At 42.5% G+C, this 15087-nt stretch overlaps 1 protein-coding gene across 2 annotated transcripts; it reads right to left on the bottom strand.

The window, feature by feature from the left end:
* Positions 1 to 417: 417 nt before the first annotated feature.
* C13H5orf24 (chromosome 13 C5orf24 homolog) lies at positions 418 to 12582 on the bottom strand. Of its 2 annotated transcripts, XM_030957398.1 has the most exons (3): positions 12452 to 12582; positions 4678 to 5107; positions 418 to 2783 (listed from the first exon to the last, which is right to left on the bottom strand). In XM_030957398.1, the coding sequence occupies exons 2-3, from the start codon at positions 5102 to 5104 to the stop codon at positions 2743 to 2745; spliced, it is 468 nt and encodes a 155-aa protein (XP_030813258.1). In that variant the 5' UTR covers positions 5105 to 5107; positions 12452 to 12582; the 3' UTR covers positions 418 to 2742. The 2 variants fall into 2 exon arrangements, with proteins under 2 accessions (XP_030813258.1, XP_030813257.1); XM_030957397.1 differs by having other exon boundaries at positions 418 to 5107.
* Between the last annotated feature and the right edge of the window lie 2505 nt (positions 12583 to 15087).

Genomic DNA, 15087 nt, shown 5'->3' with positions numbered 1-15087 from the left:
AAAGCACAAAGGGAATCCAAACTGGTGCAGACTAACAAAGAACAAGCTGCCCCATTCCCCCTTCTCCTTATGTTTTAGTCAAAACAGCATTTGCAACTTGAAAACAATTTCTAACTGTGAATTTAATCCTAACAGTCTCCTTCAGTTGACTATTTATCCATACAGGGTTATAGCTCCTTTCCTCCCCTTTTCTCCACTTTGAGCGAAAGGACAAGAACAATTAAGTTACTGTCACGTTGTTTTCAATTAATTCAAAAATAAGCAACATTCCTCTATCTCCTGACACCTTGCAACTCACAATCTTTTTGCCTTAATGCAAATATATGTAACATGTCTGTAACAAAGTAGGTAATGCTGTCAACTGGCATCTTCAGCCAGAATTTAAAAGGTATTAAGAAAAAAACCAGAGAAAAATAGTTAGGTTTTAAAGTATTAACTTTATTAATAAATATACATCCATATGATGATGTAAATACAGATCATGAACACTACTCCATTCCCATACACATAATTGCACACGAGTAGCTCAAGTTCATGGACATAAAAACATACACAGTATCTAATCAGGCTTTTTACAGCAGAGGACAGGGTGCTGATACTAGTTACTTAACAGATTACTGTTACCCCCAAAGTAAACCTGTGGAAAAGCAAATGATGCAAGATTGAAGAAACAGAAAGTGGTTCAAATTTCAGAATACAGATTCTTCTATTTAAAAAAAAGTCACAAGGAGAAAGGTCTAGTGTCTACTAAAGTCATAAATATATTTAGCGGTGTTAAAATATATGCATTAAAATAGAGAAGAATAAACTTTTTGTAATCAGAAATGAAGTTTGCAGTTCCAAGTATTTACGATTGTTATCAGCTGTTTTAACTGTCAACTCTAAGGGGAGCATGAAACCTTATTATACACATAACAAAGACCAGCAGAGCCACAGCTAATGAAACCATTGCACAAATGACTTCACATTGCTCTGCCTTTTAAAGCTCTTCAAAATGGGGAAGGGAGTTAAATTCTCATCTGAATTACTCAGTGTATTGTAGTTCCAGGTCATTCTCTTCACAGATACATCACTTTTCACTGACAAGGCTTGGTTTTGTCCTGACTGAACATTAAGATCCTTCAGACAAAATGAAAATATATTCATTCAGAAGAGAGATCTTTAATGGCTCTAGTTAATTTGATTACTTTAAACTAAATCCAAGATATAAATAACATTGCTTTAATGACAAAGCTAAGTGCTGATTTTAAAAATACCGTCTTTGATACCAAAGTCAGCTGCTTCTGATGGTATGTGATTTTTTTTCTGCCAAAATATGGTGCTAGCATTTTGAATCTGTCCAGTGCAAGACTTTATAGTAGCAAAATTATTTGGTTTTAAAGTTTAAGTAAATTTAATCAAGAAAATGAATAGTAGTTACTATATGTATCTTAAACAGTGAACTTTATAGCATCATTAAGGAATAATAGCAAGCTAATACATTTCATTTATGTATAAATAAGACATTAGAAACTTGATAATTAAAAGAAATTATTAAAACCTAAACTTGACATGTCTGTCTTCTGAACAGTGTTAACACACAACAGTGATCCTAGCTTATGAATAGCTGAATTATGATATATAATATAAAATAAGCAATTTACCTTACAAGTAATGTTTTCATACTATGGGGGGAAAATGCCAGTTTTCCCATTGGTACTAATAAAGTTTAGGCATTAACATGCTGTTTCAGTGTTTCTCATGGAAAAAAAAAGTGTTGAAAAAAGCACAATGTATTCTGCAGAGTATACACAGGAAGAACAGAAGTATTTGAAAATTCCATTTCTAGTCACTTTGAATCTCCTCTTTTTTTCCCCTTCACTGCATGGCACCAGTAAACTCTAGCCAGATATAAAATAAAGCAGAATTAGGAAACACCAGCAGTGCACTTCTGATCTCCTTCCTAAATCCAGAGCACCAAGCAGCAGTGCAGGCTCTCTGAACACTTTTCTATTTGATGCTCATCATTTCACAACTGACAACATTAATTAGTTTTTACTGGGATTATATTTCATCTGATGTAATTAATAAACACTGTAATGAACAGAAATTGCTTAGGTGATTTCATTATTTCATCAGCATACTTGAATACAAATTATACTAGCAGAACAGCAATACATCTGCATTATCTCCTGACACACAGCACAGCACCATTGAGTGGATGCACAAGTGAGGAACGGACAGGAGCAAACAGGATCAACAGGAGGAGGTAAGGAGTGGAGTTTCTCCAAGGTACAGTGGTGACATGCAACACGTTCCTTGCCAGCGAGGTGTGACACTCCTGCAGTTACACATTCAGCTGAAGAGGACTGCTTGCCCAGCTGAGTTCAGGAAAGAACTTAAAGCAGTCTTTTGTTGAAAAATTATCTGATTAAAAACAGCCAATACAACACAGATCCTGAGGGTGAATGAACTCACGTTAGCATTTTGCATGTGTCAGAAGTTACATCTTCTGAGAGAGACTGCTAAATTTCAGACTTGCGAGTTTGCTGAGGAACAGAACGTACAACTGGATTTCAGAGCTTCAGCGTGAAGAAACTATTCCTTAGTAGCAATTTAGCTGCCATTAGTTCATGTATTGACTAAGGAGCCATCCAGTAAAAGTTGAGGTTCATTGTCTTAGTTGCCAGTCCATACACAGTTCCCCCAAAACAATTCAACACACCTATTGTAAAGTACAGCAAAAGTCCAGCTCAATATGTGTTAGGCATCACTGGAACACCTGAAGGCTTGCTGCTTTTTTCCTGATAAAAAAGGTATAAACATGACATCTGTTTCTTAAGTTGTCATCACTGAAAGCAAGAGGTCTAGTCAAAATGACAGCAGGCCAGAATAGCATTTATGTTAACAAAAATGACCATCATTACCCATTCAGCACAGGCTCAACCCAAATTTTATTCTCCCCCAAATCTGCAAACTCTACATATTCCCCCTCCCCAGGTATTTCAAGCTATGAATTTATCATAAAGTCATTTTAGATGTGAAATTACTTAAATGTAAACTTTCTTCCAGATTAAAAAAAAAAAAGAAAATTAATTTTGAACAAACAATATGTAACACTGAGGACTGATTATTTTTTCTTTCGAAGTCTGGATGAAAGTATTTTACACATTCACACTCACACATTCTCCCACACTTAAAAAAAATACACACACCCAGTTGAAAAATGGAATATTTCTTTGGGGAGGAGGGGAGGTTTTAGTTTGAGTCAAGAAAGGTGTTTATAGTTAACCAACAACATTTTTTTCTGGCTTGCATGCATAGATGAATTACTCTATATCTGGGATCTAGCACTGCAGTAAACTGCATCCTGTTTGCATCAGCTATACAGTTTGCTTTTATAAATCATGAAAATGGTGTCCTTTGGTAGATATATAAGCTTCCATAACTTAAATATAGTATAAATGTCTAACAATGAAATAACTATTTCCAGGAATATCTGGCAAAACTGAGTCTAAAAATTTGGCAACAGTGTCTATTTAAAAAGTTTAATTTGTAAACATTATAGGTTATTACTTTAAAAGCTATTAAACTGTTGCCATCTAAGCACAGATTTGAAAGGCAAAAGCCAGCGTAAATAGCTATTTACAGATTTAAGAACATACTGTTTAATATTAATCAAGTGCCTAACTAGAATGAACAGTACTTAATTTCTTATAAAATATTTCAAATGTTCAAATATTCCAAAGAATTATTTGTGGTTTGGTATATGTATTACTAGGCATTTCAAAATTACCCAGCAGAATCCTGTAACAATGTACCTAAAAGAACAGCTCCCACCTAATGGCAAAGTAACTTGTCTTTGTAAGGCTCTGTGCAGCTGTAATGCACTGTACAAATGCTCAGGTTTCTTTAATATCTTCCAAAGTGTTTTTGGAGCATGAGTTGAAATTCACTTAATGCTACAACTCCAGAAATAAAAGTCACTGGAAATCACTTTAGAAAAAAAGGTTTTGGTTTTTTTTGGGTTTTTTTTTGTTTTGTTTTGTTTAAGTTTTTAAGTCTATTTTAAGTCTATCTGAGGTCTGTAGAAGGTCCTGCTGAAGTGGAAAATGTGGCTTGCCACTTTATCAGTTTTTCTTACCAAATAAGAACTTAACTGGCTAAGTTGCTTATTGTGGGACAGGCCACATCATGAAACATCAGCCAGCTAATTTCTGTCCTCCTTATTTCAATTACATCATGCATAACCACACATCTAGATTTATGAGAAACTGAACTTAAAAGTAGGGACATGGACATTACTTAAGTATTGACACCAAGGCATAGTGTATCATTTTAAACTTGCTTATAAATTATGTTTTTAAATCAACAGAAGCCTCTTTAAACCACAGCCTTCCCAACATTTTGTTAAAGTTATTAATTGCACCCGTAGGTTATGGCATTATTGGAATAAAATCTAGAAGCTCAGACTTAAGCAAACATTACAAGAAAACTCAAGAAACATGCCCAAAATCAGCATAAAGCAGATTAGTAAGGAGTTACTCATTCCCTCCCTTCATTCATTAGGCTGCTTGATTTTGCTGCTAGTTTCACCAGCAGCATGGACTCCTCTGTTATGCACCACAGGGTAAGGAAAAGCTGCACTGCCACAAGTATAATTTAGATTTGCAAGCCGTGATAGAGCTTTAATGCTACCTGGAGGTCTGCCTGGGCTGACTTTGTATCCTGCTGCTTTAGTTGTACCCAAGGGTCTGCCTGGACTTGTCTTAAATCCAGCTGCTTTGGTGGTCCCCAGGGGTCGACCTGTGCTGGTTCGGTACCCTGCTGATTTGGTGGTCCCTGACGGCCTTCCGCGCTTCCCGGAGCGGTTGAGGTTTTTCTTTTTCTTTAGTTCATCTTTTGTCTCTATATTCCTGCCACTTGTGGTCTGCAAGTGGGGGTCGTTCAAGGCATCTTGTCTCTGGCAGGCAATGGGTTTGTGGCTGACTGCGTGGCTGTACTTGCTCTGCTGCGTGGCGTAGAGGTCAAACTGATCCGCAGCCCTCACATTGTCTTCGTTCAGGCAAGAGCTCTTGCCGGTCCCACAGAAAGCTGGATTACTGCTGGCAACAGGGTGCATCATTTTCTACCAGAAACAGGAGAGGGAAATATGTATCAATACATCATAATACTGCAGTGTTGCACAACTTTCAAAAGCCACCTCTGTTTCATCAATTAGTCAGAACTACTTTGTCTATTTTTAGTAAGCAGTACTGATGTCGGTAAATTACTTTTGAAATGAGTTTTATTAAGCCTTCACTTGAGGTTCTGCACAGTAACCTTTACACACAGTTAAAAAGGAGAGTTTAAACCACATATTATTCACACAGGTATAATTAGAGATAAAGTTAAAAAACTGAACAACAGCATTTCAGAAACCAAGACCTACAACATTTGCTCATCTATGATTCCAAAACCTTTCTAACCAAGTATCATCTAAATCTAAGTTGTTCTACCTCTAAGATTGATGTGTGACTCAGCTGTAAGCCAAAGAAAGTTATAACTCTCTTGGTATAGCAGATACAAGATCCTAAAGACTTTTTTTTTGTTTGCTTAACTGCAGCAAAAGAATAAAGTGCAAAACAGTTTTCTTATTTCATGTCACAATTAATGTCAAAGAAAGAAACACATTGCATTTGGCATTGGCATTTGGCAACACAATAGTGCCATAGCTGGGAAAGCAGAGGGATGAAATGAATTTGTAACAAAGTACAAGATGCTGGATTGCAGAAATGCCACTGCTGTCCTAGTTAGGAGAGCACGTACAAGCTGTTAGCAATGCCAGCACTGAGATATGTTGATATTGTTGGCATTGCCAACAACTCTGGGAAATAAAGCAATTACATCTTCCATTCAACTATACTGGTTCTACAACTTAAGTAAGCTGCAAATACTCAAAGTCTAAGATAATAATATTTAGCCCTGCTGAAGACAATATTAAGCCAATAAATATCTGTCCCTTCAGAGTATTTCTATGTCTTACAGCCACACTTAAGACACCAAAAATTACTTCCCATGTTAAATTCCACGAGTAGATAAGGTCTGGAAGATTTATTATCTTTTCCCTACAATAGCTATGGAATATCACCTACAGCAACATAATTTAAACTCTACCATTGATTACTGAATTTACTTGGCAGTTACAAATGTTTCCTGCCAGCCAGAGAGAAAGCGCACAGCACAGTCTATTTACCCTGGAGTAAATCCCCGTGCTCTTTTCTCCTGATTACAAAGGATACATTCCCTGTTGGAACACTCAATCTACCCTGGCTTGTCAAATGCGCATTACAGTGTGCATTACTCTTGTGCAAATATATGAGTATGGGTTTATGTCAAACAGTGAAATTATGATAGCTATATAGTTTAAATATTAGATGTTCTAGCAGAGATAATCCAAGTGCTACAATCCTGGTGCATTGCATGGGGTACAGTAGAACAAAAGTGAAACCATTGTTATTGCAGCTGTTACCGTCCAAGCCAAACAACTAAGAATAGTTTGCAAGCCTGCACTTAGCAAAGCACAAAGGAAATAAGCTCCGGTCAAGAGACCAGACAGACCAGATTTGTGCAGCAACGCAGAAGGAAGCTTAGGGTTTTCTACAATTCGCAGTCAAAAAATGTTACCTTTATTTAACCCCACTAGAAAAGTGCCTGCAATTATCACGAAAAATACCTGAGATTTTTCATAATATGTAACTGCAAACATGAGGGTTCTATAATGTCCTTTTGCTGCAGGGAGTGTAAAGTCCAGCAGCTCTGAAAGGCTGTTCAGCTGTTTGTTGATCCACTAGAGACACTTGGAGTCCTGAGCAGCATTCTTGTCTCAGTACTCATTTTAACACAGGAATACTGGCTTTGGCCCCAAAAAAACTGCTCCAAGCTCAACTGCCACAAAGAAGGATCAGCTGAGCTGCCCAGTATCCAAGGAACACAAGGAATCACCAGAGCTGGGAGAAGGCACTGAATAAAAGCAGAGGCTGCTGCTATTTCTCATGAGACCAACCAGGCTCACACTCACTGCTGTGTTACATTCTTACTCTCTGCTTCTTCTCTTCATTACACTTGGGAGATTTTTCCATCCATCTTTCTGGGGGAGAACCATTATAAGCAGTCCTAGACAGTGAATATATTCTGCTGTAACTGATGAATGCTGGAGCTTCATCACCATATGCATGTGCTTTGTGTCTACTGCAATACCACTGACAAACACTGACTTCTCACACAAGCCCTGGATGATGGTGCTTTACCTTCCATCTGGCAACAACCAGCATCACTGGAATGGATGAATGAAGAAAGACAGTACAAATCAGTAACTGTTTAAAATTTCTTTCTAGAAGAAGCTTACTAAAACCCCCAATCTCAATGGAAGACTGCCAACAGGATTTTTAAATCCATTTCCCCCTCCCTCTCTGCACCATTTTTCAACAAACCATGCAAATTTCAAGTAGTAGCCAAGGTTCCTCTTTTATCTTCTTTAAGACTTTTTTTTGAAAAGTTTTTAAAAGGAAATCTGTAATCAAGCTTAATTACCCTAACATGGAATCTCCAGCACAATTTTCCTTCATTCTCATTACAGTAGGGAATAAAAGAATGTAGAGAGTCTATCCGTGGAGTGGAAGCAGGTTTCTTGGCAGGGAGATATACAGTATGAAAGAAAATTGGTATAAAATGCAAAGCTATGCCAATTTAAAAATTACACTCCAGCTAAATTGTATAGCTAGACACATACAATTTTGTGTGCAATCATACTTGAATAAAAGCCTCCAAAAACTTTCCAATAAGATAGAACTTTCTCATTTTAAACCTGTAAATAGACATGCAAACATATTTGCAACAGTTTACTTGAATGAGTTTTTAAACTGATTTAACTGACTGGCTGAATATCTCTGTATCAACAAACAATTAAGATGAGGCACTGCAACAGGGAAATTAAGTTGTATTTCAAAAAGATTCACTGGAAAGTGATTGTGGAGGATTTTCTGTACGGATCTTTTAGTGCCTGGTAATTTATATCAATACAAGTGGTGGGGAAGGGAGGAGGCACTGGATAAGCTTTGGGAAAAGAGAGACAGCTTCTCATGCAACAAAGCACAGAAGTTCCACCGCTGCTAGAAAGAAACAGGACAATCCAGCTGGGACCCACAAAGCTTTGCTACAGGGGGATGTCTGGACATGGTCATGACCCCCCTCATATCCCCAAAGCACAGCTTAACACACAGCTCTAGTTCACAGCTGCTAAGCCTCCCACTATTGTTATGGCCCATCTCTCTCTCCAGGCTTTCCTCCTGCAGGAAATTCCCATTCATGATCTATTCACTACACAAAATTGTAATATCAAAGCTACTTAAATCACATGACATAAAAACATCCTCTTGGGCTGTGATGTGATGCCATCTTTGGCTTTCAAACATCATACCTTGCCTTCTTCACGGGGATGATTCAGCTGCCTGTGTAGACAAGATGAAACCTCTGATAAGCAGAGAAGTTCACAAGGCCCCCCAGAACAGGCACTTGCTCAGTTGTTATTTTACACTGAGTACTGAACCTGAGAGCCATTATCTGCACAGAGCAGAATCATCAGCTCCAGCACAAGCAGCAGGCAACTGCTCTGCTCCCACCCACCCTGCCTGCCTGCTGCGGCCTGGTGAGTGCCACAACAGACCTGACTCAGCAAGTGCCCCTCACTTCTGCTAAAACACACCTGAATCACAGCAAAACTGCACAAAACTCAAAAGTCCACCTATATTACAGCTTTCCAAATGATGAATACCAAGAAAGGTAAACTCCTCACACCAATTTTGCTTTTAATGAGGGTTAGTATACAACACCCACTCGTTTTTCTGAGGTTTTTCACCGCTGAGCTTGCAATAGTTTCCACAGTATCGATGGGGCTGTGGGAGGCTGTAGCAGCACATTTTCATCATCATCCAACACATACAAAGTATGTGACTCGCTACTTAACAACACAAGCAGCCACAAGCATCATTTGTGCACAGCTCTCTGAAGGGCACTGTGGCCAGCGAACGCTGCAGGAGCAGAGCACAGGCCGGGCTCTGTTCAGGATCCCTCATAAAGGACGCTCTATGTTGAGCTCCAGGGCCCCGGGGAGCCTCACTGGGCTCCTTTGCTTTGCAGGGGGGGTGAGCAGCAACTGCAGCAGGAGGAATATTCTCCCTTTCAAGACCACAACAGAAATATGGTGTCAGTTCTGTCCTTCTCTCTTAGGACAGCATGTTTGAGAAATCCTTTCATCACTCACTAAGAATTCTATCAATTTAAATGTTGTTCAGATGTCCCCTTTATTGTCAGCTCCTTTTCTTCACATTAAGTAGGGCCTTACCCAGTTTTTAAAACTCTGTAACTGCTTGCTTTCACAAAGATGCCCCTTACCTGGATTACTCGTAAATATTTAAAAAATACTAAGTATTAAATTCTATCAGTGGCACAACATACACTGTAACACCTGAATCTACAACTGAAATCTTATCTACTTGTGAAGTTTGATAACCAGCTTTTCCACACTGTGCTTATGAAGCCCTTGCTGCAGTTGGTGCATGTTTATTTTCTCACCATCTGACACCAGGTAAGATGCCAAAATGTAAGAAATAATTTCTTTACAGCAGTGACTTCCTAGAGTGACAAAATAAGACTGCAAATCAAGAGACAACCTAATTTTGGAATTTTGGTTATTTTTAGAAATTAAGAGTTCTCCAAGCAATACAGCTTACAAGTATGGTCCTTCCCCCTGATGATCCAGAGTAGTTTTCTTATATGACAGAAGTTAAGAATTATTTGGAGCTGAAACACCCACCCCCTTCAAATTCCCCTTCCCAGACGTGCCAGGCAGAGTGGGAGCCTTCATCTGTGCCTCCTGCTCCTCACCAGAGAGCTGCAAGCTGGGTGCGGTGCCCCCGGGAGTTCAAGTCTTTTGACTCAGACACCCCAGGAGAAACAAAGCTCTCCAAAGCCTAAGCACCAGCTTTGTATTACAGACAAAGCTCAACTGCTCTCACAAAGAGTTGATGTTGGCAAGCACCACTAGGCTAAGTGTAAAGTAAACTGAACTTTTAGGGTTCACTCGTTATTTGATTGCAAAACCATGCAAACAAGTAATTGTTAGGCTTTCTAACCCTAAAAACCAAATAAGCCAGATCCAAGGACAGAGTTTCAGTAGATGCTAACATTAGCAAGGATGTCAGCTGACTTCTTCCCACCCCAAAACTAAGATCATATATGATGATGATGAACAGGACACCTTGAAGGACTTAAGACAGCTTCACAAAAATTAAAGAAGATGGCATCAATTATTTAATTATCTGTGCACCTCCAGTCACACTGACACAACTGACAGTTTGGTTTCATAATCAACAGAAAAACCACTCTGAATCCGCCCTTCTTCTGAACAGGACAATCTTGCCCTTTCCTCTTCTCCCACATTCCCACTCCTTCTGCCAACACTAACTATTGTGCAAGAGCAAGACAAATCAACACCAGGGATCTGATCCAGGTGAAAACTAATCCAACAAGAAAGCAAAAGCAACAGTGTGAAGGCACAGGGGCAAGAGAGTAACAGAAACCCACATTTCCATTAGCACAGAGATGGTGCCAGGTCAGCCTTAAGCCACATTACCCACTGGCTGTCACTGACCCACTCCCTGGTACTGTTACTTAAAAAAAAAATAACAAGATCTCAAAAAGATGGTCTTAGTGGACTTCAGAGATCTGGATGACAGGCATGACAAGTCCCAAATACAGCACAGGGAATGGAGGTTGGAGAAAAACCCCAGAGCTGGGGATGGAGCAGCACAGAATCGAGGCAGCCATTAGGCCAGACAGACTGGCTTAGGAGAGTAGGTGAAACTGCTCCCTCATTATTCTGTGGTTCTGCAATTACCAAACTTCAAGGCAAACCAAATATGCATATGAATGATGGAGCAGGTAGAGGTGGATTTTATAAAGAAAGGATTATTAGTGTTTGTGAATTGTCCATTCACCTCAAGGGGCTATTCCCAAATAAAAAGGAGCAGTCCTGCCATAGCCTAGAACAAGGGCTTTGAGGAGCTGGAGATGCTTATTCATCTCCGTGGGTGTTCTCGCCCACCCTCTTCTCCCCAGGGCTGCAGTCTCCAACAATAGCTGCAGAGGTAAGAGGTGCTCATTCATCTCAGTGGGTGTTCTCACCTATCCTCTCCTTTCCCTAGCCTGCCACCACAAAAGGACTTTCAAGCTTCAGAGATGGATCCAGCATCTCCTTCCTGATGTGCATTTTCACAGTGCTTCTCTGTGATGGGGCCATGCAGAAGGCTCTGGACACCTATCCACCCACCCAAACACAGCCACGGCAGCGTCCTTGTGTGAGACTGCTGGAAGACAAAGTTCACTTGTTGAATCTGTTCAACAATGGCCAATGGAAGAACATGTTGGACCTTTTTTTTATTTAAGGCTGCATCTAAAATATGAGGGATACAGGTACAGACACACAGACACAAAATTCTAAGAGAAACTGTGGCATCTGAAAACTGAAATAAACCATTATTTAAGAATATTTTAACAAAGTGCCCCTCCTACCCTTTCATTTTACACAAATAAAAAACATGGATCAAAATAACTGTTAATCCGTGGAGAACTGCGCAAAAATTTAAAGTGCAACTATTCACTAATTAATTACACCAGAAGGACTATGCACAAACAAGAATGCACTAAACTATCCACAACTGAACACGAGAATACCCAGCACTGACACGCGTTGTATCAGAAGGCAAAGAGGCACAGAAGGGACACAGTGAGGCTCTCCAGGTACAGATGTGCAGGTCAGCGAAGGCATCCGCTACTGAGGTGTGTCAGGAAACACATCCATGGGCTGTCCGCACACATCCAGATGCCCCACGCCAATGGGAACATGCTCCAAGTAAACAGCCCCGCACACACACCAGCCCCACGCACGGAGCCGCGGCTGCTGAAGGGAAGGAACAATTCCCGGCCGCAGGCTGGAGACAGGAGGGCCCAGCCCCACCTGGAGCGGCCGAGGGCCGGCTGAGGGGACAAAGGGGCGGCACAGCTCGCTCCGCCTCGGCCGCAGCCGGGGACACAGCGCCGGGGGTGGCCTCGGTGTGACTCGGTGTCCCGTGTCCCGCGCGGGGGGCACGGACAGGGCCCGGCCCCGGGCTCTGGGCACGGCCGGGCGGGGACAGCGGGGCAGGCGGCGATGGCGCAGCTCCCCTCGCGCGGCCCCGCGGGGCCCGGGCACCGCACCCTGGGGCGAGCAGATCGCGGAATCGCCCTCAGCGGCGGGGAGGGAGCGGAGGGGGGAGAGGAGAGCCCCGCTCCGCTCCGCTCCCCTCCCCCGCCGGCCGCGGCTCCATCTTGCCCGCCCGCCGCCTCCCACCGCGCGGAGCAGGGGCCGGGGCCCGCGGGCCCGACCCGCACCTACCTGAGAGGCTCGGGGCGGCGGCGGCGGCGGCGGCGGGGGGGCGGCCGCCTCCCCACACCGCGCCGGGCGGCTGCAGGGAGGGGACGGGCGCAGGGGAGGGAGGGAGGGAGGGGGAGCGGCGCTGCGGCGGGCGCGGGCGGCGGGGCGGGCGGGGCGCGCTCCCGAGCGGGGACGCGCCGCGGGGGCGCGCGCGGGGCGGGGCCGGCGAGGTCCCTCCCGCCGCCGAGGGTCGGGGCCGCGCGGCCGCCGCCATTTTGTGGGGCGGGCGGGCAGAGGTGAGGCCGGTAAGGGCACAGACGTGTCCCGAATGCGTGGGGGACCGTGCGTGGCCCTGCACATCCCTGGAGCGGGTAAATATTACTGGTGCTTCCATCGCTGTCGCCTGGATGGAGGAGTGTGGTATCCTCTGTGTCAAAAGTACACACACAGACTCACTTTGGTTGGAATGCACTCTGGGGTAACCGAGCCCAGCCCATGACCAACACCACCTCACACAGACCATGGCACCGAGTGCCACCTCCAGTCTTTACACAAACACCTCCAGGGGCGGTGACTCCATCACCTCCACACACTGCAGTCCATTATGGAATAGTCCAATGTTAGAAGGATGTATGCCATGAGTTCTGTCTCCCTGCTGACTCTGCAGTGGAACAGCTGCCGTTCCCAGCGCAGCTCACACGGGGCATGGACCATCTCTGGGACTGCTGGTTGTTAAATACTTTTCTTTGTTTCATTCCTCCTTGTTCTGAAGAGTTCAGTCTTGCATTAGCACTTCCTTATAAACACAATTTCATACCTGCAAGCAGGAACAGCAGCTCCAGGAATTGCAACTTCAAATGTTTACAAAAAGATCCCATAGAAACATTTCAAGTGCCCAGCACATTTCACCATCCAACCTTCTGCCCACTTGGTGGAGGGCTGTAACCAACGTATGTTTTAATGCACATTTATTAGTGACTATAACAGATTCCTGCCCTTCATGAGCACCCTTGGTCCATGGTCTGAACGACCACATTGGTCCTTAAATTACTGACACACAAAAGAGCCTGAAAAATATTGTATATTATTGAGATGAGGCTTTAGATAATAAAAGCAAAAAAGACCTGGAAACAAGAACCTGTAGCTTTCACAAATGGTTAATTCTGCTTTTAAAAATATTTTCCTCTCCTGCTGTTGTTTGAGGAGCAGACTGCTGTACTCCAACACCAAGATATTCAATTTCTACAATACTTGGAGCTCTTCAGGCCGAAAATTGCTGTGAAACATCCTGCCAAGATGATGATTCGTATTCTTGCCATTTCTTCCTAATGCATGCAGGAATCCTCACTTGCAATATAAGAAAGCAGCAGGGAAAAGCAGCATTTATTTAGCTTAATTTAGCAAATGATTCCGTTTATTTACAAAGCTCATCTTTCTAGTGTTCAAACGCCTGTTGGAAATGCCAATGAAAAATGGTTCCGTTTGATACCTTTTCAGTGTCCTGTTATTTGCAATATTTTAATCTGGAAGGTGATGAAGTCAGGCTGGGCTTATCCTCCTGATTTCTGCAGAATTTTTGGTCTCAACAGAACAGAGAAGCCATCAGACCTTAGAGGAGTGGCAGTGCAGTGTGAGGCAGTGAAAGGCTCCATCTCAAGCTGTGAAGCTGGAGCCCAGCTGTTGTCAAGGGTGTTGCTGGCAGAGAAGAGCAAGATCCAATTGTCTGATCTGGGACTGGCCATGGCTCTGTGCTGGCCAGGCTGGTGTCACTGCCCTGCACCAAACTCCAGGCAAAGCCACACCAGCTGAGCCAGCTCAAATTGTCATCTGGTAGCAACAGGGCCCGGTCCCCTCGTGTGAAACTGTCTGATAACAACAGGGACCAAACACTGATAAACTGCTCTGCCACTCTCTTCTTTTGTCACAGCTCCCAGGGCCTGAAGCACTCTGGTTGTGGATCTGCTTCATCCTTTTCTTCCTCTAAAGGACTGACTCATTAGCAGTACCAAATGACTGCATTAATTATCTGTAAGATAAGTGATGCAATGAAATGTTGAGCCTTCCCACATCCAAACCACAAAATACCATTCTCCTCCTCTCTCAGTGGAGATTTCACTGAAGAATGCACATTTTCAAGGAGAGGAAGGACCTCAAAGCACAAGTTGCTTCTTCTGCCAATACAGGAGCTTCTCCTCAGTCCTGGGCTCCAGAGCATGCTGAGCAAACAGGGAGAAGTCAGTATGGGAACTGCCATGGCCTCCTGTCTATTTAACTGTGAATTATCAGAGCTGGTCATTTCTACAAATTCATTTCCTAGCTAACATGCACAGGCAGAGGAAATGTAGGTTTTAATGAAAATCCTTAATCTTAACTCTGAGTGTAACATTTTCCTTGCTTGGCCATTCATTTCAGAAGAGTTGCCATGGGGTATTTATTATTTTGAGAAATGTTTGTGATGATGAACTTCATACTTAGAATGGCCAAAGTATAAAATAACTTAATCATATGCTCACTCCACAGTAGGTTATTAATAATTTCTTAGCTCACTAGAACAACTTAGATCTGAGATGTTAATTAATTTACCTCTGCTTATGCTGGTCAGCTTAACAATCTTCTATCTCTCAGTTTGACTAAAGAAAAATATTTAAATCTGTTTC

Source organism: Camarhynchus parvulus, chromosome 13 (genome assembly GCF_901933205.1).
Source record: "Camarhynchus parvulus chromosome 13, STF_HiC, whole genome shotgun sequence".
NCBI classification, from domain to species: Eukaryota; Metazoa; Chordata; class Aves; order Passeriformes; family Thraupidae; genus Camarhynchus; species Camarhynchus parvulus.
Note: the sequence above shows the minus strand (reverse complement) of the source record. Positions and strands in the feature narration are given on the sequence as shown.